Source organism: Coregonus clupeaformis, chromosome 20, assembly GCF_020615455.1.
Source record: "Coregonus clupeaformis isolate EN_2021a chromosome 20, ASM2061545v1, whole genome shotgun sequence".
NCBI lineage: Eukaryota > Metazoa > Chordata > Actinopteri > Salmoniformes > Salmonidae > Coregonus > Coregonus clupeaformis.
The window spans coordinates 18,920,204-18,946,269 of record NC_059211.1 but is presented as its reverse complement, the minus strand read 5'-3'; the positions used below and the strand labels follow the sequence as shown (position 1 = coordinate 18,946,269).

Sequence of the window (26,066 nt, the reverse complement as noted above, 5' to 3'; positions counted from 1 at the left end):
ACTCTCTGTAGAACAATATTGTGTGCCAAGTACACCATCTACTGGCTCAGAATTGTACACACAAGTACAAATAGTCTTCAGATAAAGTACACCAACACACATTGTTTTTGTAAAGAATGGACCACTAAAGAAAGCAAAAGACATGATGTGACTTCTAAATAGTGATGACCGTAGAAATAATGTTAAAATTGATCAGGTAAAATGATCATATTACTAAAAGAAAATGGGAAATTAATGAATGTAGTCAAATACCTGCCAGTATCCTAATCTGTGCAGGGCCAAGAACAACAACAGTTAAACTAATGACAAGAAATTAATTTTATTGTTTATACAGAGAAGAGGAGCCAGAGCATACCCAGAGTGACTCCTGAGAATATTGCCTACCGGTTTACTGGGTGGCCAGACCACCCATAAATACAACATTTACAAACAGCCAGAGACATGGATAATTTCACTTGCGATACCAAATCCTCATTTTCTTCTCTCTCTTTATTTTCTTCTGCAACTGGAGCGTGCCGTAGAGAAGGGCCTCTGCTGTGGGTGGGCAGCCTACAGGAGGACAAGTAAACAATCAATTTGAGTCAAATAAGATGATCTTCAAAGAGCTATTTTCCACACTGCTGTACATATACAGTGGGGAGAACAAGTTTTTGATACACTGCCGATTTTGCAGGTTTTCCTACTTACAAAGCAGGTAGAGGTCTGTAATTTTTATCATAGGTACACTTCAACTGTGAGAGACAGAATCGAAAACAAAAATGCAATAACATTTGCATTTTATTGCATGACATTAGTATTTGATCACCTACCAACCAGTAAGAATTCCGGCTCTCACAGACCTGTTAGTTTTTCTTTAAGAAGCCCTCCTGTTCTCCACTCATTACCTGTATTAACTACACCTGTTTGAACTCGTTACCTGTATAAAAGACACCTGTCCACACACTCAATCAAACAGACTCCAACCTCTCCACAATGGCCAAGACCAGAGAGCTGTGTAAGGACATCAGGGATAAAATTGTAGACCTGCACAAGGCTGGGATGGGCTACAGGACAATAGGCAAGCAGCTTGGTGAGAAGGCAACAACTGTTGGCGCAATTATTAGAAAATGGAAGAAGTTCAAGATGACGGTCAATCACCCTCGGTCTGGGGCTCCATGCAAGATCTCACCTCGTGGGGCATCAATGATCACGAGGAAGGTGAGGGATCAGCCCAGAACTACACGGCAGGACCTGGTCAATGACCTGAAGAGATCTGGGACCACAGTCTCAAAGAAAACCATTAGTAACACACTACGCCGTCATGGATTAAAATCCTGCAGCGCACGCAAGGTCCCCCTGCTCAAGCCAGCACATGTCCAGGCCCGTCTGAAGTTTGCCAATGACCATCTGGATGATCCAGAGGAGGAATGGGAGAAGGTCATGTGGTCTGATGAGACAAAATTGCTTTTTGGTCTAAACTCCACTCGCCGTGTTTGGAGGAAGAAGGATGAGTACAACCCCAAGAACACCGTCCCAACCGTGAAGCATGGAGGTGGAAACATCATTCTTTGGGGATGCTTTTCTGCAAAGGGGACAGGACGACTGCACCGTATTGAGGGGAGGATGGATGGGGCCATGTATCGTGAGATCTTGGCCAACAACCTCCTTCCCTCAGTAAGAGCATTGAAGATGGGTCGTGGCTGGGTCTTCCAGCATGACAACGACCCGAAACACACAGCCAGGGCAACTAAGGAGTGGCTCCGTAAGAAGCATCTCAAGGTCCTGGAGTGGCCTAGCCAGTCTCCAGACCTGAACCCAATAGAAAATCTTTGGAGGAAGCTGAAAGTTTGTATTGCCCAGCGACAGCCCCAAAAGCTGAAGGATCTGGAGAAGGTCTGTATAATAATAATATGCCATTTAGCAGACGCTTTTATCCAAAGCGACTTACAGTCATGCGTGCATAATTTTTTTTTTTGTGTATGGGTGGTCCCGGGGATCGAACCCACTACCTTGCCATTACAAGCGCCGTGCTCTACCAGCTGAGCTACAGAGGACCACTGAGCTACGGAGGAGTGGGCCAAAATCCCTGCTGCAGTGTGTGCAAACCTGGTCAAGACCTACAGGAAACGTATGATCTCTGTAATTGCAAACAAAGGTTTCTGTACCAAATATTAAGTTCTGCTTTTCTGATGTATCAAATACTTCTGTCATGCAATAAAATGCAAATTAATTACTTAAAAATCATACAATGTGATTTTCTGGTTTTTGTTTTAGATTCCGTCTCTCACAGTTGAAGTGTACCTATGATAAAAAGTACAGACCTCTACATGCTTTGTAAGTAGGAAAACCTGCAAAATTGGCAGTGTATCAAATACTTGTTTCCCCACTGTATCAGGGACAGAACTAATTTGTTTTATAATAATTAAAATAACAAAAACAGAATGACATACCTGGAACGTATATGTCCACTGGTACGATGCGGTCACACCCTCTGACCACTGCGTAAGAGTAGTGGTAGTAGCCACCCCCATTGGCGCAGCTGAAGGACAGAGTAATAAGATACACTGTCTCAACTAACAGTTGAATATGACCAACACTGTAAAAGCACTGTGTGTAATGGTAAAACTTGGTGTGTGGAATTAAATCACAATCGGTAAAAGCAGTAAACTTTAGGGATGTTGCGTTAAACAATCAGGTGTTTTTAAAAGAACAAGTTTCAAGGACATCATGAGATCCATTTCAAACAAGACAACCACTAACATTTTTCTGTTTAAACCTAATCATATTAGGACAATACTTTACCTTCCCATGGAAATTACATATCTTGGCTCAGGCATCTGGTCATAAACCTAGGGGAAATAATGAGCATCATGTTGAATTCATACACTCAATAAATGCAAATACAGAACTCCTTTCTCCAAAGAAACATGTCCTTCAGTCAAATACCTTGCGCAAAGCGGGGGCCATCTTGTTGGTCAGGGTGCCTGCCACAATCATGACGTCGGCCTGTCTGGGGCTGGCTCTGAACACCACTCCGAATCGGTCCATGTCATAGCGAGGAGCAGCCATGTGCATCATCTCCACCGCACAGCACGCCAGGCCAAACGTCATGGGCCATAGGGAGCTCTAATGTAGAAATGCACAAAGACAGATTAGACTGATAGGTCAACAAAACTATCTGAACAAAGATCATTGAGTCAGTCAATATGTTTTTCCCTTATTCATCTCTGGTGAAAAGAAAAGGAGGTCAAAAAGTGTGGTTTAGAGCAGGAGTTATTTTGGGGGCCCTAAGCGAGATATGGCTGGAGGGACCCCCCACCTCATCAGCTAAACATTTTAGTGATGGCAGAGAGGAAAATATGTTTCAAAGTAAATTTCCTGCAATTCTACACATTCTGCCATGACTTATGCCATGTTAACGTGATATCTGAGTGAGAGTGACAAACAAAAGCAATGGGGGCCCTCTGGAGGTCAGGGCCCCTGGGCACATGCCAGGTTAGTATTCTTACCAAAATTGTTAGCTGACATGGCTAATTGAGTGACTGTCAGTGATTGACATAAAATAAAAACTGCTGATGCACAACCAAAATGTAGAAATTGCACCTTGTGTATTCTACTATTCTGACTCAACAGTAAGTTGAGACCCCGACTGAGTTCCAAATAAACAAAAAAAGATTAAGGCTGGTTTAGAGGAATGCCTGAGATCATACTGTGCTTCCCTCTGTAGTTAGTTTAATCATTTTGACAGTTGTTTGACTGGCAGCCAGTCAGCCACAGAATAGAGAAGGTCACAAAGAGGAGTTTGGGATGGGGAGGGTGCACTTCTTGATTTTCTTATTGAAAAATTGACAAACATTCAAAATGGACCATTGCCACTGAAGAACATAGGTGTTGTGTGGCATTGAATCTGAGCACTGACTTACCCTGCGTGCCCAGTTCACCAGATCATCCAGCTTAGTGATGACATACTCTCCCTTGCTGCTTGCTACTGCAGTTGGCTTGGCAGCAGCCACCGCTGTGCTTTTCTCTCTGACTGGAACCACACTGGAAGAAAATAGGTAATATGAAGTACTCAAACAAATACTTTGACAAATTGACATGTTTGCAGGAACTCCCTTACCATGTAGCATTGCCACTTTTAGCAATGTGGTGTAGCGACGACCTCTGTTGTATCGCAAATACTGAAATGGATCTGTGTGGTAGAAAAATATTAGGTAATACGACATTACAATACAACTGATTGATATGACAGAGAAAGACCATCAAGACAATCTAAATGGCATTAACAATACAAATAAATTACACTACTGTAAGGATATGCTAAATAGAGCAAACATTTCATAAGGTTACTGGTGATTTCAAAACAGAAAGAGCCTCTGTTACTAACTATAGTAAATCCTAGGCCTGTCTTAGTTTAATCACCTTAACTGCGTAATTTGCCTAACGTCATGCTTACCTTGATGAAAAGGTACCAAACGCGGCGAGGCGAGGCACTGCACGGGAAAGACAAATAAAGCACAGATGTCAACAAATGTATCTATAGGTTGTATTTAGATAACATAACAGTTACTTGCGGGACACATAGAAATATTGGCTATAGACAAGGCAGTGCGCTTTTCTTGAGTGACATAACAAGCTGACTGACGTTTGTGATATAAATATGATGACTAGCTACAGTAGCTAGCTAACGTTACCGTCCATAGTTAACTATTTAGTTAGTTATCACGAGCCATTGCTCTAATGTAAAACAGGGACATTTATTGGTCTTTAGATTACCATTGAGACGTTAATAACCGTGCACAATGTCTGAGAAACTTCACGTGTGCTAGTTTTATAACTAGCTAACTACACAAACAAACAGCATTTGCTCCCTAGCTAGCTAGCATAAACAGAGCTCTTTTTGATCAAGCCAAGGCAGGGGTGCTGCAGTGCTAGCAGCTAACTAGCTTGCAAGGTCAGCGATTACAAATAGTGGTGATAGCAAAAAAATGACACAAACAACCAATATAATAAATTAATCGGAAACCATACAAAATAGTGTAATATTTGTGAGATAAATGAGTCAGATATTTTTCAGAATTGTATGTTCCAGTAACTAGCTTTACATTTTAGCCAAAACATCACTCACCCACCAACGCCGCCATCTTTAGATAAAATAATAGGTAGGACTTCCGGTGACTATGCTTACATGATATAACCATTTGGGGCGCTCGTCCTGATTTTATTTTATTGACAGGAGGACAAAAATGTCTAAGTATATTAGTAAAACGTAGGACTATTGATTGGTCTGAACTTTCGAAGTGCATTGCTCAAAGTAAAAAACAAAGGTGTAGAAAATAATGTCACATTAGCCAGTGGCTCCATGGGGTAAGAAGTAGCTCAGAGCAGATCCAGGATCAGTTTACACAACCCAAATCATAGCCTATTAAACAACGCAACACTGACTTCATAATGTGATAATTGCGCGCCAATCTGTGGCGGGAATATTTATTGATCACGCGCATGTAGGCCTGTTCGAATGTCAAACAACAACCGTTAGTGATACAACTTGTTAAAATCATGTTGGAGACATGAGAGTTCGCAAAATGAAATGATTGTTTCCTTAAGACCAAAAATAAATCAGCTGAACAGTTAAAAAAAGAAGCCAGCATGAGGTACCTGTACATCAGTTGCTCTTTGTGTATGGTGTATATGTGCACAATTTATGCAGAAGTCATCTACACCAACAGTTGGGCTCTATATTTGAGTGGCACTCCTGAACAAATCAACAAGATTGCAAAGAAACATGGTTTCCATATCTTGGGAAAGGTAAAACAATTATGTTAATGTTAGTTCACTGTTTATTTATGTTATATAATTATTTTTATTATTTATAGGTACATCTTTTGGCATAATATGACTACCTAGTAGTAGCTCATTTCTTCTGGCAAATTATATTTGTAGATATTTCCAGATGGCAACTATTACCATATGGAGCAACCAGGGGTGGCAAAACAATCATTGCAGGCACACTATTTGCATAATCTTCGACTGAAAATGGACCCTAAGGTGAATAGCTAATACATCTGTAAAACACTTTCTAAAGTTGTCTGTGATAACCAGTCCCAGTATTGCTCTTATTGTGATGAGTGTAATGATCTACCTGTTTCTCAGGTGCTTTGGTTTGCACAGCAATCTGGAAGGATTAGAAATAGAAGACACTCTTTCACAGCACCCACTGATCCATTTTTCAATCAGCAGTGGTACCTGGTATATGTCAACATTATTCTTCCATTTTTGTTTTAAGTTTATTTCCATAAGAAGCTCTTTAGATTTGTATTCTGCTGTTTGAGGTTTTTCTGCCTTGAGTGAAAGCATATGGTAATCCCTGTTTTGAAACTGGAAAATAAAATAAAAAATCTAATGTAGGCCTCTGCTTTTCCAGAGTGAGGCATTTGATCAGAATGTGGTGGCTGCATGGGCTCGAGGCTACACAGGCAAAGGGGTAGTGGTGTCCATCTTAGACGATGGCCTAGAGACAAGCCACCCAGACCTTGCTGAAAATTATGTGAGTTATCGAGATTATTATTGTTGTAGGGGCACGATTGCAATTTGTTAATCATGAAGACAAGTAGAAAATGTTCCATCAGTAGAAAAAAAAACTCACATTTCATTGTACCTGTAGGATCCACTTGCTAGCTATGACATGAATGATAATGACCCCATCCCAGACACTCAATACTCTCTGACCAGACCGAAGAGGTAATTTGGCTGTGATGTTATTAAGATTTTACTACTACAAGACATTACATCATATAACATGTATGAACTGCACTATGTGACGACATTCTGTATTGATGAACCCCTTTTGTCCTCTGCTCCATAGGCATGGAACAAGGTGTGCTGGGGTGGTGGCAGCGGTGGCAAATAATGGGGTGTGTGGGGTTGGAGTGGCATATCAGGCCAAGATCGGGGGCAAGTATTACCTATACATTAAATAATTATCTTGTTAATAGTATTTAGAACAGTACAGTAATTATCCTGCTTTAATTTTCACCCTGGCTTTTGCTGTGTTCTGTCCAGGAGTTCGGATGTTGGATGGACAAGTGACTGACCTGATAGAAGCCATGTCCTTAAACTTGAATCAGCAGCACATTGACATCTACAGCTCAAGCTGGGGACCTGAAGATTTGGGGAGGAATTTGGAGGGGCCAAACACATTAGCCCAAGAAGCCTTTATCAGAGGCATAAGCAATGTATGAAACAACTTGTACCGGTCATCCTATATTACCTGTTTCATCAGTAGTGCCAATCCGTTGGCTGAATAATCTGGAGGCAAAGTAACTAGAGCAGTAAGATCATACAATGAGTCTTAAAAAGCAACTGCAATACCTTACAGGGCCGAGGTGGCTTGGGTTCCATTTACGTCTGGGCTTCAGGCAATGGGGGCGCCAGCTTTGACAACTGCAACTGTGATGGCTACACCAACAGCATTTACACGTTGTCTGTTGGTAGTACCACCGAAAGGGGAACTTTGCCCTTCTACAGTGAACCCTGCTCGGCCATTCTAACAACTACCTACAGTGGTGGTAGCTTTCATCACCACAGAATTGTAAGTGTCTTTTTCCCAACTCATACCATATTATTGTTTTCAACATTCATATATACACTGAACAAAAATATAAATTCAACATGCAACAATTTCAAAGATTTTACTGAGTTACCGTTCATAAAAGGAAATCAGTCAATTGAAATAAAGGCCCTAATCTATGGATTTCACGTGACTGGGAATACAGATATGCATCTGTTGGTCACAGACACCTTAAAAAGGTAGGGGCGTGGATCAGAAAATCAGTCAGTATCTGGTGTGACCACCATTTGCCTCATGCAGCGCAACACATCTCCTTCGCATTGAGTTGACCAGGCTGTTGATTGTGGTCTGTGGAATGTTGTCCCACTCCTCTTCAATGGCAGTACGAAGTTGCTGGATATTGGCGGGAACTGGAACACGCTGTCGTACACGTCGATCCAGAGCATCCAAAAACTGCTCAATGGGTGACATTTCTGGTGAGTATGCAGGCCATGGAAGAACTGGGACATTTTCAGCTTCCAGGAATTGTGTACAGATCCTTGTGACATGGGGCTGAAACATGATGTGAAGGCGGCGGATGAATGGCACGACAATGGGCGTCAGGATCTCATCACAATATCTCTGTGCATTCAAATTGCCACCGATAAAATGCAATTGTGTTCATTGTCCGTAACTTATGCCTGACCATACCATAACCCCACCGCCACCATGGGGCACTCTGTTCACAACGTTGACATCAGCAAACCGCTTGCCCACACAACGCCATACATGCTGTCTGCCATCTGCCCGGTAGAGTTGAAATCGGGAAGAGCACACTTCTCCAGCGTGCCAGTAGCCATCGAAGGTGAGCATTTGCCCACTGAAGTCAGTGACAACGCCGAACGGCAGTCAGGTCAAGAGCCTGGTGAGGACATCGAGCACGCAGATGAGCTTCGATGAGACGGTTTCTGACAGTTTGTGCAGAAATTCTTCGGTTGTGCGAACCCACAGTTTCATCAGCTGTCTGGGTGGCTGGTCTCAGACGATCCCGCAGGTGAAGAAGCCGGATGTGGAGGTCCTGGGCTGGCGTGGTTACACGTGGTCTGTGGTTGTGAGGCTGGTTGGATGTACTGCCAAATTCTCTAAAACGACATTGGAGGCTGCATATGGTAGAGAAATGTACATTAAATTCTCTGGAAACAGCTCTGTTGGACATTCCTTCAGTCAGCATGCCAATTGCAGGCTCCCTCAAAACTTGAGACATCTGTGGCATTGTGTTGTGTGACAAAACTGCACATTTTAGAGTGGCCTTTTATTGTCCCTAGCACAAGGTGCACCTGTGTAATGATTATGCTGTTTAATCAGCTTCTTGAAATGCCACACCCGTCAGGTGGGTGGATTATTTTAGCAAAGGAGAAATGCTCAATAACAGGGATGTAAACAAATGTGTGTACATTTGAGAGAAATACACTTTTTGTGCGAATGGAAAATCTCTGGGATCTTTTAGTTCAGCTCATGAAACATGGGACCAACACTTTACATGTTGCGTTTATATTTTTGTTCAGTATATTTATTTTACAAATATGCATTTAGAGTGACAAAGCATTCTGATAAATCTTTGACTAATTTAGCATTAGAATAATCATGCTTAAAAAGTAGTCACATGAATGTAAGAGGTTTCTGAAGATGTGTGGAACTTGAAAGAGATCAATATTTATCTCACATTCACCACCTACAGCAACAGTAAGCAAAGCCTCAACAAAATACCTGGATGATGTTTCCCCTCTAGGTCACCACTGACCTGCATCAGTCCTGCACCTCTGACCATACTGGGACCTCTGCCTCTGCCCCTCTGGCTGCTGGGATCATTGCACTGGCTCTGGAGGCAAAGTAAGAACGCCCTTGTCACTGCGCACCTGTATCTCAATAACTTATTTGTTGTAAGGCTTTGAGTCATCGAGAAAGATGATAATATTCCAACTTCTCCCACAGCCCAACACTTACCTGGCGTGATGTGCAACACCTTGTGGTGCGAGCATCTAGACTGGCAGATCTTCAAACGCAGGATTGGCGGACCAATGGTGTTGGTAGACCTGGTGAGACATAAAGCACTACCTTCTATTGTAGGTAGTTTACCATTTAGGGAAACTGAGATGTGATTTGCTGACTGTAGGGCCTGAAATTGAATTTAAAAAATAGTGAACTGGCATCTGATTTTCTTTATTATAGTCAGCCATTACTATGGATATGGGCTACTGGATGCAGGTAGACTGGTGGACTTGGCCAGTAAATGGAAAGCAGTCAAACCTCAAAAGAAGTGCACCATTGACCTCATTACCAGAGCCTTGTAAGAAAAACACCCTTGCCCTTTCATCTCACTTATGGATAGTTAGTAGGAATACAGCTACTTATCAGTGTGTCCTACAGCTGTTTACAGTACACATAAATATGATATTCAGATATTATCGAGCATAAAGAGTCATTCAACCAATTCATAATACCAACTTGGCCGGTTAGATTTGTTATACCTGATTTGATGTCTGTCCGATAGTGAACTCCGCATGAAACTAACATTGAGGTGGAATGTGACAGCTTGTCATGGCACCAGGAACTGGATTCGGTCTCTGGAGCATATCCAGGCACGTCTTACACTGACCTATAGCAGACGTGGGGATCTCTCCATCACCCTCATTAGCCCGAAGAAGACAATCTCCAATTTACTCACAACCAGGTAAGGCACAGCCAAGTCAATGGACAGCAAGCTTGAAACCAATAAATAGAAGTATGAAACCATTTATAGATACTCTGTCATAGGGTAGAATACATATTATACATACGGCATAATGGTGAAGTATCAGGATTTACAATATGCAACAAGAGGTCCAAGTGTAACCCATCTTGTCTTTAGTGTACTAAAATATTCCAATCCAATGTTGCATCACAGGCCTTACGATAAAACGTCTGCAGGATTCTCAGACTGGGCCTTCATGAGTACACACTGCTGGGATGAGGATCCCTCTGGATATTGGGTTCTACAGATAGAAAACAACGGAGATTCAACTAACAGAGGTACACTGACTTCAGCAGTCATTCTCAAACTGACAAAAACAAAGTTGGAATTTAAGGTGTCAACTTCAATAACACAGCGAGTCTCTTAAAACACATCTCTGGTATCTCAATTCAATTAGTTAATGGCAGAAATAAATAGTATACATTACATCTAACACATTACATCTAATGTGAACCAGAAAAAATGTATTGTCATCCTTAACTAGTATTACAAATCAAAAGCATTCAGTGCTGCAGCTAGCGTGACAGCAGCTGGCTCTGTTTGGCTCAGGCTTTCATCATCTGTTGGTATCCATCCTGTTCAAACTCACTCTTTCACATCTCATCAAGATACATACTACTTAATGTATTCATGTCATAACATGAAAATGATTTGTTTTTGTTCCCAATTAAGTTAATGTATTTGTATGCTTTACATTGTGCATAATGAACATTTTATACAATGTACTCAGCCACCAACTCGTTTTTTTTCTTTGTTCATAGGGATCCTGTTGAAATTTCAACTAGAGTTGCATGGGACAGATGAACGCATGATTGGCCGTCGCATTGAGAGGGCAGTGGTACAGCAGTGTGCAGTGAGGAATTCTGATGGCGGCTGTGAAGGCAGGCTGCAACATTATTCATTCCCTGAATTTAGTTTACAATGAAACAGTTGCACACACACTGTAATTTCACATTCTGTAAGACAGCTAGAAAATGTTACTAACCAAGAAAGTATCCTCCGTTTTTAGAGTGTATCTACCCACTGTACGTATTTGAGAACATCTGCCTGATGTACTGTCCACCTCACTACTATGAGTTAAATGGAAACAGCACCCACTCCTATCGGAGGTGCTTACCCTGCCATCGCAACTGCCACACTTGTTTTGGCAAACAGGACACAAACTGTCTGGACTGCCCTCCGTATTCCACCTTGGATTCTCGTCACAGTACCTGTAGTCCCCACGTCTACCCCTGGGACCACAGAGGTAAAGTAACCAATGGCATGGATCGGACAGCAGCGGTTCTGGGCATCCTGATGGGAGGGCCGCTGGTGATTTTGTGTGTCATGTGGGCGATTGCATGGATGGTGAGCAGGGCTTGTCTACCACGTGGTGCTGCCAGGAACCAGGTGGACATCAGCACCAGGCATAGCAGTGAGGAGTCCAGGGATGTGGAGATGGTGGTATTCAGTATTACAGAAAGCCAGACAGAGAACAGCGAGAGTACATCTACATTCACCAACATTCCCAATACTTCAAGAGAAACATGACTCACTTCAGTCAGCATAGAATTCATTATTGGCTACTTTCATGTTGACTAACAGAAGTATACATTTTACAAATGGCTTTTATTATATTCAGTATCATTCACAAACTTTCAGATGGATAAAATAAATGTTTTTTGAAGACCCAAGTTGCATTCAGTGTTTTTTATAAAAGAGCACATCAATTGGTAGAATATCCATCCATTTGCAATTATAACTTTTAAGTCAAAGTACTTCACAGAACATTTTAATTATAGGCAGAGGAATAGCTTAAAATTACACATTAAGACGTAGAACATTGCTCAAAGACTTCCTCCACAACTAGAGGGAGGAACGGTTCTTACATTTCAGATAATAAGCATGAATCCACATAAAAAGGTCCTGTATATGAGCCGCAAAATACAACTTAAGCCTTTACAGACTTAGAGGTTTGAGGCATTCTGTGTAGCTCCGCTGACACAGACCACAAGAATGGGCTATTTCTGGAATAAGCTTTCTCTTGAAGTTGAAAGGGAAAGTGCTCTCCTCACTGAGTTTCCAAGATGTCTATGGGTATGACACTATCTGATTTGCCACTGGGGCTCTGTGACATCTCCAGAGGCCAGGATGAAGGGGTGGTCTGATTACAGAGTGTGTCCCCAGACCCAAAGAGCAGCTGTCGGAGGCTCAAGTCATACAGACAGTACAGATTGAAAGCCACCATGGCAAGCCCCGATCCAAAGCCTCTCCAGGGGCTACACATGTAGAGGCAGAGCCAGTAGACAAGCCTACAAGAATACAATGAGGGGGAGGAACTCAAAACATGATCAGCTTTGCAATGTCAAAAATGGTGACGCCTCACTCTTTTCACTCACTGAGCAATGGCTTTAAAAACTCACCTTCCTCCAACGAAAACTACAGTCAAAATGGGCACCACCCTCAGCTGGTCTTGAGGCAGGAATGTAGCTAGAACCAACAGATTGAGAAAGTAGAGAAAAAACTCCTCCATAGACAAACAGCTGCTGAATGGCCGGTCTTCCGGGGAGAGCCTTAGCTGGATTCAAAGACCCAGTGCAGAACTGGCACATCGCACCAATCAGCATAGCTAGAGGGGGAGAACTGCAGTGTAATAAGGTCTCTTAGTTTTCGAATTTGAAAACCCAACACAAAACACCTAATGGTCTGTTTAATTCTCTCTGGCATTATGGGTCTTCAGCATCCTTTCCCAACAGTCTTTGATAATATCTTCCGTTCCTGCTTGACCACCAATAGGTGAAGGGATTTGTTTCTTCACTATGTTGCTTTCATCAGTCAGGTCCTTTCAGTAGAAATAAAGGAAATTAGGAAAGTATTGGGAAACTATTAGGACACAGCTCAGGAGACTTGAGAACTAGTTACCCTCATCTTTTCTATTCTAGTTTATGCTATTTATAAGGAGAGGGAGGAAATTGCCAGTGCTCCAGTAAGGTTGAAAGTGTTGACAATTAAAGACTAAGCCTTTGAGGGACAGATTACAAGGCATTTGGACTAGGAGGCATGTGGTCCTCTGTAGAGCATGGCGCTTGCAACGGCAGGATATTGGGTTTGATTCCCGGGACCACCCATACGTAAAATGTATGCACGCATGACTAAGTCACTTTGGATAAAAGAGACTTCTAAATGGCCTGGGTTCTAGCTTCATGTGGGGGAAACCGACAACAGCCGTCTTTGGGTTCTAGCTTCATGTGGGGGAAACCGACAATAGCCGTCTTTGGGTTCTAGCTTCATGTGGGGGAAACCGACAACAGCCGTCTTTGGGTTCCAGCTTCATGTGGGGGAAACCGACAACAGCCGTCTTTGGGTTCTAGCTTCATGTGGGGGAAACCGACAATAGCCGTCTTTGGGTTCTAGCTTCATGTGGGGGAAACCGACAACAGCCGTCTTTGGGTTCTAGCTTCATGTGGGGGAAACCGACAACAGCCGTCTTTGGATTCTAGCTTCATGTGGGGGAAACCGACAACAGCCGTCTTTGGGTTTTAGCAGCATATGGGGGAAACATTGAGTAGAAATTCACAGTAGCTTTGGTGAGACGGTCCGTTTAAAGGGGGGATGGGGATATGTTCAAGTTTGACAAGTTCGTTTCTGAAAATTCATTCCTGTAGGTCAATGCAATGTCAGAATTCCATATACATTTACAACATTTCACAGATGAGTACAAAAAAAAAACGATGAAATAGGCTAACCATGAAAGTCATTTGGTTGGGAGTAGGCTACACATTCGTGACAGTTCTGCAGTGTAGGCCTACTAAAAGGCACGCATAGATATGCACATAAAAAATTCAACACGAGCCAACATCAAATTAGGGATCGCCTCGACCCCAGAAGAGATATCCACACAGACTAAAATCATGACATTTTTCTAATAAAGCTGAAAAACACCAATATGGTTTAAGTTGTTTTGTTAGTTACAGAAAATGCTCTGGCTTTGCTGAGGTGAAAAATCCTCTCGTCACTAAAATAATCAAACAATATGTACATCACTTTTAAAGCGCTATTTTCTGTCAAGAAATTAGCACGATTAAGTATAAACATAGGCTATTTCAAGTTGTGTTATTATATACAGTGGTTCATTTTTTCAACTATTGGGAATGTATTGCTCTGCAGAGCGATATTGTTTGGAAACGATATACCAACTGTACATGTTTGAAATTAACACACTACATCAGTAACCTACTGGTCATTCAGGGATCATACAGAAGGGCTAGGATAGTACACAAAGATCCAGTTCATGTTCACAATTAAACACGTTACAGGATAAGGATGATCAGAAGCCTTTTCTCAATCCTCTGAGAGCAATCTGTGAAAGTGGTCAGTCCTCCTCTTCAGTACTTCCCGGAAATCATCCTACGGAAAAATTGTGCTTTCAAATTAGTAAAACACAACCATTTTTTTAGTAGGTCAATTGCTGGTGATGTTTCTTGTGGAATACAAGTGGTGGCCCAGTCTTTTTGAATGACATTTCCAAACATAAGAGAAGTTTGACTTGTGGTATTTTGTAAAATACTGGCCAAGTGTTTGTGATTGACTCAAGGTTAGTTCCTCTGCTTTCTCCACACCTACACATTTTTCAATTTTATACCCACTTTCCAAATTAGATCTCTGTAGCATGTGTGACATTTGTTTTGTCAAACTGGATTTAATCCTAGAAGACACCCAAGTATACTGAACATAAATAAACACAACATGCAACAATTTCAACAATTCTACTGAGTTACAGTTTACATATAGAATTCATTCAATTGAAATAAATAAATTAGGCCCTAATCTATGGACTTCACATGACTGGGAAGGGGCGCAGCCATGGGTGGGCATAGGCCCACCCACTGGGGAGCCAGGCCCAGCCAACGATCACGCAGCTGAAGAAGCAAGATGTGGAGGTCTTGGTTACACGTGGTCTGCGGTTCTGAGTCCGGTTGGACATACTGACAAATTCTCTCAAACTACTTTGGAGGCAGCTTATGGTAGAGAAATGAACATACAATTCTCTAGCAACAGCTCTGGTGGACATTCCTGAAGTCAGCATGCCAATTGCACACTCGTTCAAAACTTGAGACATCTGTGGCATTGTGTTATGTGACAAAATTGCAAATTTGAGTGGCTTTTTATTGTCCCCAGCACAAGGTGCACCTGTGTAATGATCATGCTGTTTAAACAGCTTATTGATATGCCACACCTGTCCGGTGGATGGATTATTTTAGCAAAGGAGAAATGCTCACTAACAGGGATATAAACACATTTGAGAGAAATAAGCTTTTTGTGCGTATGGAAAATTTCTTGGATCTTTTATTTCAGCTCATGAAACCAACACTTTACATGTTGCCTTGATATTTTTGTTCAGTATAGGTAGTGAATTATGGAAATTGCCAGATTTAAAAATAAAATATCTAAAATAAGACTTATGCCCCGTCAGGTGGGATACCAAATCACTGTCAACTTACTGCTCCGGACAGTCTCTCAAGACACGGGATGAGCTTCTGAAGTTCTTTGTCATCATTATCTCCAGACCAGCTCTTGATGGGAAGCATATTCATCAGCTGCAGAAATAAAGTAGGAAGTAGTTTAGTTTATTAAAACCACTCTGCTTCCAAAAAAACAACAAAGCATTGTATAATTAAATGAATAACATCACAGCAAATGCACATAGTAGGGGTACGCACATGGTAGGGGTACGTGTGTGGAGCGTTGTCCAAAACCACTGTCTTAGCAAGGTCCCTCTCAAGTACACCCAAGTCCTTGACATAGTGCCCCAGAACACAGGTACAGTCCTGTTGATACAAACGGTGTCTACAAAAGGAAATAAAAGGAGAGTTCTGCACATTTAAAGTACATCCTGATATCAACTGAAATATGGTCATAAAATTATTCAAAGTAGATTATATTGTCAGCCTGTCTCTGGTACACAAAACTCTGCAGCTGCAATATCTCTAAAACTAAAACAATACTGCAAAACAAGTATGGCTAAAATAACAGACAGCAACAAAAGTTACAATGTTAACTTCTCATACCGAAAAAGCCTTCTCTTCGGGTCCAAGATGTCCAGTATTTTCTCTGCATATTCTTTCTTCGCAGATGTATAAACAAACATCTGTAAAAACAAACACATTTGATATATTTAATGAACTGGCCTTTTAACCCCCTAGAGTCGGTCCACGCCCCTGCTGAAATCTAATTAGCATCATTTAAAAAATCCCTATACAAATCCGTCAGTTTAAACAACGTTTTTTTGCGCATTGGATGCATCTCAATCCACCGCATGTGTGGTGAAAGGTGACAGAGCTAGAGTGCTGTTTGTCAGACCATGAGAAATCCCGACAAATCGGTCTTCTCACAAAATCTTCTGTAGCGTCCAAACGGTTTGGCCTACAAACTATTATGTGCCTTTAGAGGCCATGCAATTCAGTACTCATCTCGAAAACAAAAAGCAATTTAGGTCAAGAGTCCATACTAACAAAGGAAATAGGTCTAACAGAACAGATAGTTCTTATTGCTAACAGAGGCTCAGAATAAATTAGAGGAAAAACAAAAGGAAATTGAGAAACTTATTCAAGAAAGATCAAGTGTAATATATTATCAAAATAAAGCAAACTGGATGGAATATGGGGGAAAATGCACCAAATTGATAACTAAGTGGCTCGGGGAACAAAACATCGACATTTTGGGTCCATGGCCAGGAAACGCCCCAGACCTTAATCCCATTGAGAACTTGTGGTCGATCCTCAAGAGGCGGGTGGACAAACAAAAACCCACAAATTCTGACAAACTCCAAGCATTGATTATGCAAGAATGGGCTGCCATCAGTCAGGATGTGGCCCAGAAGTTAATTGACAGCATGCCAAGGCGGATTGCAGAGGTCTTGAAAAAGAAGGGTCAACACTGCAAATATTGACTCTTTGCATAAACTTAATGTAATTGTCAATAAAAGCCTTTGACACTTATGGAATGCTTGTAATTATACTTCAGTATACCATAGTAACATCTGACAAAAATCTCTCACAACACTGAAGCAGCGAACTTTGTGAAGACCAATACTTGTGTCATTCTCAGAACTTTTGACCCCCCCCACCCACACAGCATAGAAAGGGCTTAGACTGTAATGGGGCCTTTTAACAACAAACATATTACACATAATTGGGGAAAGTTGAGCATGTATCAACAACAAAAAACATACGGGTACGGCACACATAAGAACTTGTCAATTAAAACTAGAAGCATACCTCAAAATGTTTTGTCATGGCTTCCAGAAATTCTTTTAAATGTGGTCGTAGAATCACGTAGACCTATCGAGTTAAGAGAAGATATTAAAATATTTTCTGTTACGGTCATTATAAAACAGGTATTCATCCCATTTTTTTTAAATAATAAACTCAACACCAGTCATTCAAGCAAAGAATAAAAAAGCCCTTATCACTGCCCTCCTGAGGCCTTACAAGTCTAGAAGGAACTGGTTGATTCACTCACGTTGTACTGATTGTCCTGGAAGCATGTGTGGAAGGTGTGCTCTGCATCCTCAATCACATTCAGAGAGCTGTACATGAGTGTTTCATCCTAGAACACACAAATCATTCCAAACAACTGGTACCACATAGTGTTTGATTTAATAAATCAAAGAAATAATAATAGAATCAGGCAATTAACATGGAGATACAACCTACCGATACATTTTTATACGCCTTGTATATCAGGCTGTAAACCAGACCCCCCCCCCCCACAAATGTATATTATATTTTACAAGTGAGTTGCAGGGGAATTACACTGGTAAATGCTTTGTTTAGTCACTGAACTCAAAAAGGTAAACCCAACACTCACCAGATCTAAAACTAGGGTGGCTTGGGGCGTACTCCTCGTCTTAGGTGGGATGTCTCTTATGCAGGGTTTGGATTGCTGGGACTTGGATGGAATGTTATTGATGAAGGTGAAGCTAAAGACAACCATGCAAGGGATTCAAATTACTTTCAGGACAAGGGTGTGAGTCCTCCAGAACCATAGACAATGGGAAAGCGATTCCAGGCAGTGGATTATTTCCGCAGAGGTGTATCACAAAGCAGGAACTGTTAAGTTGGCCAGGCTGGCCAGCTGACTTTACAAAGTTATTAAATACCATTTTGGAGGGTTTGTTGCTAACTCTCTGATCCTGCATTTTAATATAACCCCAGATGATCCATAGGTGATTCAACTCATTAAGTAGACATTGCATTTCATCATATAAGTTATAGTATGCTGCACCAATAATTGTATTCCACAGCACCAAGAACACAATATAAAAACGGCACAACTCACGGGCTGAAAATGTCATTGTGGTCCACATCTCCATTGAGAAGGCTAATGGAACCATAGCCAAACACACACTGCTCTGGGCTCATCACATCACCACTGCTGGGGGTTCTTGCATCTGAATAGGAAAAAACTGCCTTGATTAAAATGAATAGGACTCATTCACCCTGGTATATCACTGGACCAACTAAGCTGTTACTGTGCTGACCTCATCCACTCTTGCCTCAAGAATCAAGGAATTACATGCATGTTTGATAAACAATGCAAGTCCTTGCTAGCCTATACAGTAGTTTATTTGAAACTCACAAGTGACAGTTTCTCTGTAAACAAAAAGGCCTACCCAATGGACCCAGGAAAGTGCCAAACCATGATGGCCTATTTTTCAAGACGAAGAATGTCTGTTCTGTTTTACACAATACATTTCTATCTGAACGCTCTGAAAAACTGCACATCATGAATTAGCCTCTGGTCTTTCAGGCAGACTACCCTAACAGCATACAAAAGCTAAAACACACACTCTGTATGCTTACGAAATAGTGTGGATGTATGCAATTTTGAACATAGTATAGGATATACAACATTTACCTATACTTACTTTCCTTGGTAGGAGTGAGGAAACAGACAATGGGGGAGTAGATATTTCGCACAGTGGAATTGAGGGGAGAGGGGTTTAGCTCCGACAGCACCCGGTGATGGCGCACATTAACAGGTGTCTTGAAGCCCAGATCTAGAAATTAATACAGAATGATTCAGTCAGTTTTGAGTTGCCATTTTGAAATAAATGACAATAGAGCAATTGCATTCACCAAAATAATAATAATCCAAAAATAAATGGGTACCTTCTCTGTCTTCATAGCCTGGGGCTGTCACCCTTTTCCTCCCACGCCCTTGTACAAGAGGGCGCTTTGTAGCAGTGGGGATATCATCAGAGTAGAGTGACTGGTCGTCTGGCTGTTGTACCTCTTCATCCTATGCACAGAAAATATAATTGTGACAACAGTATGAAAAGGTAGCCAAAAGCTCTCATCAAAAGGATCAGAATGCCCCCCTACCAACTGCATGTAAGTTAGATATTAGGCACTAGTATAAAAACTGTTGAGTTGCCTCCCATACAGGCTGACCCAAACCTTGATTAAAAAGGCTATATCCAAAGTGACTTACAACAGGTGTAGACTAACAGTGAAATGCTACTTACCGGTCCATTTCCAACAATGCTGAGTTAAAGATACAAAGTAAAATATTTAAATAGTGACACGAGGAATATATAAACAGTGAATAACTAATACAAATAATGAGTAAAAATAACATGGCTATATATAAGGAGTAAAAAATAATATAGCTATATACAGGGAATACCAGTACTGAGTCAATGTGCAGGGGTACAAGGTAATTGAGGTAGCTATGTATTGTAAATATAGGGGTAAAGTGACTATGCAACAGGATAGATTAGACAGTAGGAGAAGCGTATGTGGTGAGTGTGTGGCGTCAGTATGCATGTGTGTGTATGTTATGTGTGTGGGCATATGTAGTGTGTGTACATGTGTCAGAGTTTGTTAGCTGGTAATAGCCAGCTTTTGGCAGTTTTTTAAATATTAAAGCCAATGAATAAAATTGCTGCCGGTCAATTGTCTGGGAAAAGAAGAAAAAAATCCCATTGGGAAATAATGCTTTTTAACCTATTCATTGATGGAAATACCAGTCGATGTAAATACATTTGACTGGTCATGCTTATCGGTCTATAGGTAATTTGCATAATTTAGTGGAATTAAATTGGTGTGTACAGTATGTTCGTTATGTTTCTTATTTATCACACGCGTACCGCATACAGATAGAGTAGGGATGCAAATTTCAGTAAATGTTGCTGCCGACTAACTGACCCTCATTAACCGGTCAACAAACGGCTACATTTTTTCCAAACAGTAAAATGACGTGACCAACAGAAAATACCATCAGAGATCTGTATATAATGGCGAGATGCTTATATTTCCACCCTAACAATGGGAGTCGTTCCAAGGCGGGAAGGCAGGCGACAAGCTTAGGCCCAACATAAGCGCATAGAAACGCATTGGACTTATTTTGGACAGATTTAGGCGAGAGTGAAACCTCTCGCTTCGCCTCTTCCGCTCTGATACTGTGTATGCATACAAGGCTTAATAGAAACATGCAACAATCGCAAGCCTATCATCTTACAGTCAAAAGGCTAAAACCTATTATTGAACATGCAACTCCTGTAATGAAGCAGCTAATAAAACGTATTTCAAACATTTGCCCAAATGCAATTTGCGGAAAACACAGTTCTAAACTGCGCACCTAATGAGAGCAGCTCCATAAGTGACAGAGATGAACATCTCCATTAGAAACTTAGAAAGAGGGGGAATCTAATAGCAACTACTATGATGGGTTGCTAATATGATTAGGATTGTGCCTTGGGCTTCTGGAGAAGGAAAGAAAGTTGATATGGTCCTCTGTAGCTCAGCTGGTAGAGCACGGCGCTTGTAACGCCAAGGTAGTGGGTTCGATCCCCGGGACCACCCATACACAAAAATGTATGCACGCATGACTGTAAGTCGCTTTGGATAAAAGCGTCTGCTAAATGGCATCTTTTTTTAAATAATTTTTTTTAAATATGAAAACCAATAAACAGGAGAGAAATGCTGGTTAATGGCATGAGGAAGTCTTTATAAAATAATTGCCTCCACGTTTCTATGGATGGATTTTCGCAAGGCTACGTTGGAGCAAGGTAAGACATGCGTCATTATTTGAAGTAAAGTAAAACATTCAGGTTTCAAACAATTATACGGCCTCAAGCTCACATTACAAAAGTGGTGGGTGACGCGCTGATAGCCTGCCTACCGTTGACTACAGCCTATGCATCCGAATGGCGAATGGGAGACGCGCTTTACGAGTTCCTCCTTTTTACAATCGTGGCTAGTAAAGTTAATAATTCTAAATGCAATCGCGTGTTATTTGTTTCACAATGACTGGGCTTACAAAAGCAGGTTTCACTCCAGTAGCCTACAGGCTTTTTGAGGCGCTACTCTCCCGCTGTCTGACAGGTGGTAAACTATTCCGGTCCTCAAACTAGGCTTTGTATTCTGTGTTTGTGTGATAAATAAAATGCATGATGACTAATGAAAATACATGAGCGCCAATTTATTCCACAAAATTATGCAAATGTGTTATAGACCGATAAGCATGACAGGTCAAATGTATTTGATGGTTAACCGATTAACGGTTAACCATTAACATCCATACTTCAAAATGTACAACTTCAAATTAAACCAAATCGTTTGCACTCATGACTACTGGTTTACATTTTATTTTTCAGCCAACTTCCAAGCAAATTTTAATTTGTTACAAATCAGCTTGCTAGCCAACTAGTAGTATGGCTAGTAGCTAACATTAGCCAGCTGGAGCTAGCTAGGTAACACTGGTTCTCCATATGACGTTGAGAAATAGTGCATTGTGGGAAGTTCCGAAGAGATCCGAAAATAAGTTAATATTTAAAAACGCTAAAACAGAACTGCTTGTAGTTATAGGTAACCAGATCGTGACAACAACTAAGTTATTAAGTCTTTGACCACACTGTGTTGGTACTTTGGTGAGTAAAAACTAATGTTTCCTACCCTTTAAACGGAAGAAAACAGAACGAAACAGTGGAGGGACCTACCTGAATTTGTCCATTGGAAACTCGTTTTGCTCTGTTTGCCCCTGCAATGACTGCTACATTGTAATGCCGCGTTCAAAACAACTTGGATATCTCCGACTTCCGAGCGTTCTAGACAACTAGGAACTCGATCATAAAACGCGCTCCGACTGGGAAAAATGGTTATGAACGGTTATCCAGCTCGACATTTCAAGTCGGAAACTCGGCCATTTTTCTAGAGCTCCCTCTTTCCGACTTAAATCACTGACATCCTGATTTTACCTCTTTTTCCGAGTTACAGTTGTATTGAAAGCACCATAACTGCAACCGTCGATTGGCCACATGTATGTAATTGTTTCTTTACTTTTCGAATTGTACAAACATGTCGAGTCGGCTAGTTAGGGGTCGTCACTAGTTACCACAGCCACAATTATGGCTAAACCCGCCTATTTCTACAGTTTCTCTTCTTATAATAATCTGACTATAAACCTAACATTAACCACACTGCTAAACATATGACTAACCCTAAATTAAGACCAAAAAGCTCATTTTTGTTTTCATAAATCTTACCGATAGCCAATTTTGACTTTGTGGTTGTGGTAACTAGCTAGTGACAACTGCTAGTTAGCTAACTGTTAGCTACAAACTAGCTAGCTAAAGAAGTTAGTTACCAAGCTCCTATGTTAGTTAGCTTCTGTAGTTTGTTCGCCAACGATCGTGCGTAATACGCATTCGAAGTTTTCATATTAAGCCAAGCAATTTTGGCAAAACAAGTTTCTTGATTTACCTTTTGAGTTATGTTTCGCGCCGCTCTCTTTGAGGTCCGCCGACCGTTAACCCGTGCTGATGAAGGGTGAGCAATACTTCGAGACCGAAGTCTCATCTTCTCAAAATGTGTTGTGTAGCTACACAAACGTGACTTGTTATACAGCCGGTGAAAATAATCTTGGGCCTACTCAAAAAGTCGACAAAAACACAGTTCCTGTTTGTGATTGCCTGTCAGTGTCTACCATTCGTTCTCTTGCCGTCAAATCTACCGGAAAGGTTCGCTCAAAGACAGTACAGTATTAAGATAGACAGAAACTGCCTCTCGGATATAAATCCTGGATCACTTTTGTAGGCTATGGGGGGTGATTCGTGCCAGAATTAAGCCTAGTGAAGCTACTGACACCTCTCACCAAGTCACCTAACTTCTTCCTAGCCCCATAAAATACCGCCATGAATTAACATGGACTGTCAATGGAGACATGTTTTTTTTCTAATGCCCCGTTTAGCTAGCACGCAGTGAAACACTGCTTCCCAATCATTTTCAGTGGGAGGCGGTGAAAAAGTTCAGCATTTCCCAACTTTATGGAAATCACCAGCTGTGACCGCTGAGGGATGACCAATCATATCAAGTGGTTCCCATGACGAATTTGACGCTATGGGACCCATGATGGTGACTTTCTTCAGCAAAGATGGCTGACAAAAATACTAGGAGGGAACAAAATGTAAGTAATTATAACATCATAACGAGTCATGCAACAAATGTACAGTTGAGAGGAATATATTAGTTAATGTAGAGACAAACGATGATGCATATATTTTTTTGTCATAAAGTTAATTTACGAAAATTGCTATTTAGCAAACTAGCTGACTAGCTAGCATTAGCCAGCTAGCTAGCTTTATGGGTGTTGTGACATGAGTATGAAATTGTAATTTGTGTTGTTTGTTTTAGGGACTCCTGGGGAAACCAGCAAACAGTGGATGTAAAGAATCTAGCTAGATAAAGCATTTACTGCAAATTGAATGTCTAATTTTGTAAGCTTGCCTTGATGATACTTCCCATGCAATGCAGCTGAAGTAACGTAGCTAGCTAACTATTTTCTTGCTTATTGTGTAGTGGAGTATAAAAATACCTATGTGCCTATGGATGTGTAGCTAGCTATGTAGCCGATCTGTGTATGGACCCTAAAACGTTTGGTATAAATATTAGTTCAGAACCTAGCTATGAACCTCAACTCTCATAGCCTGTTTTATCAACTTCAAACAGTCTGAATGGCATTAATGAAGCCTATGGATTGAGTAGAATATAATATAACTTTATTGTGCCAAGGATGCAAGTCCTATATGCATGTAGTTATTACCAAGCATGAGATCCCCACATTGTAGCCTGTACATTGAATATATTCACTGATCATATACTCTACCTTGGCAAATAAAGGTGCGTTTCAGGTATGAATGTCTGTGAGACATTCTTTTTCAGTCATATCCAATACCAGGAGTATCAAACTCAATTCTTTGAATGATGCTGTTTCTGCATGTATGTATTACAATTATACACTTCAACAGTGTTTACCAATCCTGGTCCTTTGACATCAATGGTTACACATTGTAACTATGCAATAGACTAGAAACATGATTTAAGTAGTTAAAGGCTGATTTGTAATTCATATTTACAGAAACAGAATTTAAAAACAGTACACTACACTTCCTATGCATCATGTAAATACTCTAAAACCAGTTCATCTCAATATCAAACTCCCTTCATCTGCATTGATCTGAGGACACAGGATATGTGTAGTATTTCATCAAATTTCAACCAGTAGAGAATGTGAAACGCTTTATTGAAAGAAGTTCATTATCCAAGTGTTATAAATACATAATACATGCATTTTAAGTATTATAATTGTAATATTATATTCTAAATACAAGTTCAATCTGTACTTCAATGCACATCTGGTGTGCATTATAAAAACAGAGGAAGAAAGAGGAGGTGGGTAGAGAGGTGTAAGAAAGAGTGTAAAAGACAGAAGGGGAAAGAGGTAAGAACAGAGGAGCAGGGAGACAGCATATGATTAATGAATTACAGTGCTACCCTAATATTCTCTCAGTTCATCACAATTACATAATAGTGTCTCTAGCGGTGTCTCCTAACAGCCTTGGGCTCCCAGTTGGCCTGAAGGTTATCTTAAGAGCAGGTGAGATGGTGATGACGGGACTGTGGGTTGACACCCTCTCTCACATCAAAACATACCTGCAGACGAGAGACAGATGGAGAGAGAGAGAGCATGATTAAGCCTTATGTTTAAAAAAAAAAATCCTTACACTGTCAGTCATCATAATCATCAGGAGGTTAAATGCAAAACTGACCTTGTATCATTAACTTTGGGACTACTACATCTCTATCTGTATTTCAATGTAAAGCATCTCTTTAATAATACTTCCTGTTGACCTGACCAAGTGACCTCTCACCTCTGATCATGCTGTGCCCTCTATGTGTCAGCCAGTTCAGATGCGAGAGGGGTTCACCGACACAGCTGATATAACCTAGAGGATTTAGGGAGAAGGGGGGAGAGGGATGAAGTGAAGGGAGAGAGACTGTTATTGAGAAAATAAGGTAGTTAAAGAGACAATGTTCAACAGGAATCTGTGTGTGTGGTCTCACCTGGTGTCCACACTAAGTGGCTGCAGAGTACTTTATCCTGAAAAACATGCACAGTCACATGAGGACAAACAATATAGGGTAGTTATATAAACAGAAATAATGAAGTGTCTTACTAGTCTCCCTGGTTGGTCCTCTTGCCTAAGGTGGAAGGAGCCACAGTTATACACCTGAGCCTGCTTACTGCACAACACAATCCATCAATCGGATTGATACACGAGTGTGTAGGTGTGGGTTATAGGGTGTGTAATTATTTTAAATGTTTTCAATATGGGTGACTCTTAAAAGAGCCTGTTTTGTTTTTGTACTGACATCACCCTTACCTGAACAGCACCCTCACCTGAGAAGTAGAAATCAAAAGGAG

General features: G+C 41.0%; 3 protein-coding genes and 1 long non-coding RNA gene across 6 annotated transcripts; 2 read left to right on the top strand and 2 right to left on the bottom strand.

Annotated features, from left to right (window-relative positions):
• Window positions 1-303: 303 nt before the first annotated feature.
• LOC121532740 (NADH-quinone oxidoreductase subunit B) lies at window positions 304-5,179 on the bottom strand. The gene is made up of 8 exons (XM_041838531.1): window positions 5,108-5,179; window positions 4,436-4,472; window positions 4,100-4,171; window positions 3,903-4,023; window positions 2,926-3,105; window positions 2,782-2,828; window positions 2,430-2,518; window positions 304-549 (listed from the first exon to the last, which is right to left on the bottom strand). Exons 1-8 carry the CDS (start codon window positions 5,121-5,123, stop codon window positions 452-454), a joined length of 660 nt encoding a protein of 219 aa, XP_041694465.1. The 5' UTR covers window positions 5,124-5,179; the 3' UTR covers window positions 304-451.
• A 355-nt stretch (window positions 5,180-5,534) lies between these two features.
• Window positions 5,535-11,858, top strand: LOC121533648 (proprotein convertase subtilisin/kexin type 4-like). Its single transcript, XM_041839772.1, has 15 exons — window positions 5,535-5,787; window positions 5,923-6,027; window positions 6,133-6,228; window positions 6,404-6,526; window positions 6,644-6,720; window positions 6,845-6,933; window positions 7,042-7,214; window positions 7,358-7,570; window positions 9,318-9,418; window positions 9,521-9,624; window positions 9,758-9,875; window positions 10,080-10,259; window positions 10,473-10,597; window positions 11,081-11,200; window positions 11,329-11,858. Exons 1-15 carry the CDS (start codon window positions 5,629-5,631, stop codon window positions 11,847-11,849), a joined length of 2,304 nt encoding a protein of 767 aa, XP_041695706.1. The 5' UTR covers window positions 5,535-5,628; the 3' UTR covers window positions 11,850-11,858.
• A 50-nt stretch (window positions 11,859-11,908) lies between these two features.
• On the bottom strand, window positions 11,909-23,169 carry LOC121533647 (CTD small phosphatase-like protein 3). Its single transcript, XM_041839771.2, has 11 exons — window positions 23,066-23,169; window positions 19,472-19,601; window positions 19,228-19,359; window positions 18,639-18,750; window positions 18,168-18,279; window positions 17,820-17,906; window positions 17,576-17,638; window positions 16,367-16,446; window positions 16,019-16,145; window positions 15,800-15,895; window positions 11,909-14,705 (listed from the first exon to the last, which is right to left on the bottom strand). The coding sequence occupies exons 1-11, from the start codon at window positions 23,159-23,161 to the stop codon at window positions 14,640-14,642; spliced, it is 1,101 nt and encodes a 366-aa protein (XP_041695705.1). The 5' UTR covers window positions 23,162-23,169; the 3' UTR covers window positions 11,909-14,639.
• LOC121533649 lies at window positions 21,445-24,495 on the top strand. Of its 3 annotated transcripts, none has more exons than XR_005994482.2 (3): window positions 21,445-22,233; window positions 23,592-23,768; window positions 23,996-24,495. It is a non-coding gene; the product is annotated as an uncharacterized LOC121533649 (long non-coding RNA). The 3 variants fall into 3 exon arrangements; XR_005994483.1 differs by lacking the exon at window positions 21,445-22,233 and adding an exon at window positions 22,249-22,622 and having other exon boundaries at window positions 23,553-23,768; XR_005994481.2 differs by lacking the exon at window positions 21,445-22,233 and adding an exon at window positions 22,255-22,622.
• The last annotated feature ends 1,571 nt before the right edge of the window (window positions 24,496-26,066 follow it).

What these genes read in the sequence shown, in the direction of transcription:
- LOC121532740 (XM_041838531.1), bottom strand. An exon ending in TGGTGAACTGGGCACGCAGG is followed by an intron (nt 3,106 to 3,902) that starts GTAAGTCAGTGC and finishes TTTCTACATTAG; the next exon opens with AGCTCCCTATGGCCCATGAC. An exon ending in TATGTAATTTCCATGGGAAG is followed by an intron (nt 2,519 to 2,781) that starts GTAAAGTATTGT and finishes TCTGTCCTTCAG; the next exon opens with CTGCGCCAATGGGGGTGGCT.
- LOC121533648 (XM_041839772.1), top strand. Translation starts at nt 5,629, where the DNA reads ATGAGGTACCTGTACATCAGTTGCTCTTTGTGTATGGTGTATATGTGC. An exon ending in GACTGAAAATGGACCCTAAG is followed by an intron (nt 6,028 to 6,132) that starts GTGAATAGCTAA and finishes CCTGTTTCTCAG; the next exon opens with GTGCTTTGGTTTGCACAGCA. An exon ending in CGGAGATTCAACTAACAGAG is followed by an intron (nt 10,598 to 11,080) that starts GTACACTGACTT and finishes CTTTGTTCATAG; the next exon opens with GGATCCTGTTGAAATTTCAA.
- LOC121533647 (XM_041839771.2), bottom strand. Translation starts at nt 23,161, where the DNA reads ATGAGACTTCGGTCTCGAAGTATTGCTCACCCTTCATCAGCACGGGTT. An exon ending in CGCGAAACATAACTCAAAAG is followed by an intron (nt 19,602 to 23,065) that starts GTAAATCAAGAA and finishes TTCTGTGCATAG; the next exon opens with GATGAAGAGGTACAACAGCC. An exon ending in CCGAAGAGAAGGCTTTTTCG is followed by an intron (nt 16,146 to 16,366) that starts GTATGAGAAGTT and finishes TTCCTTTTGTAG; the next exon opens with ACACCGTTTGTATCAACAGG.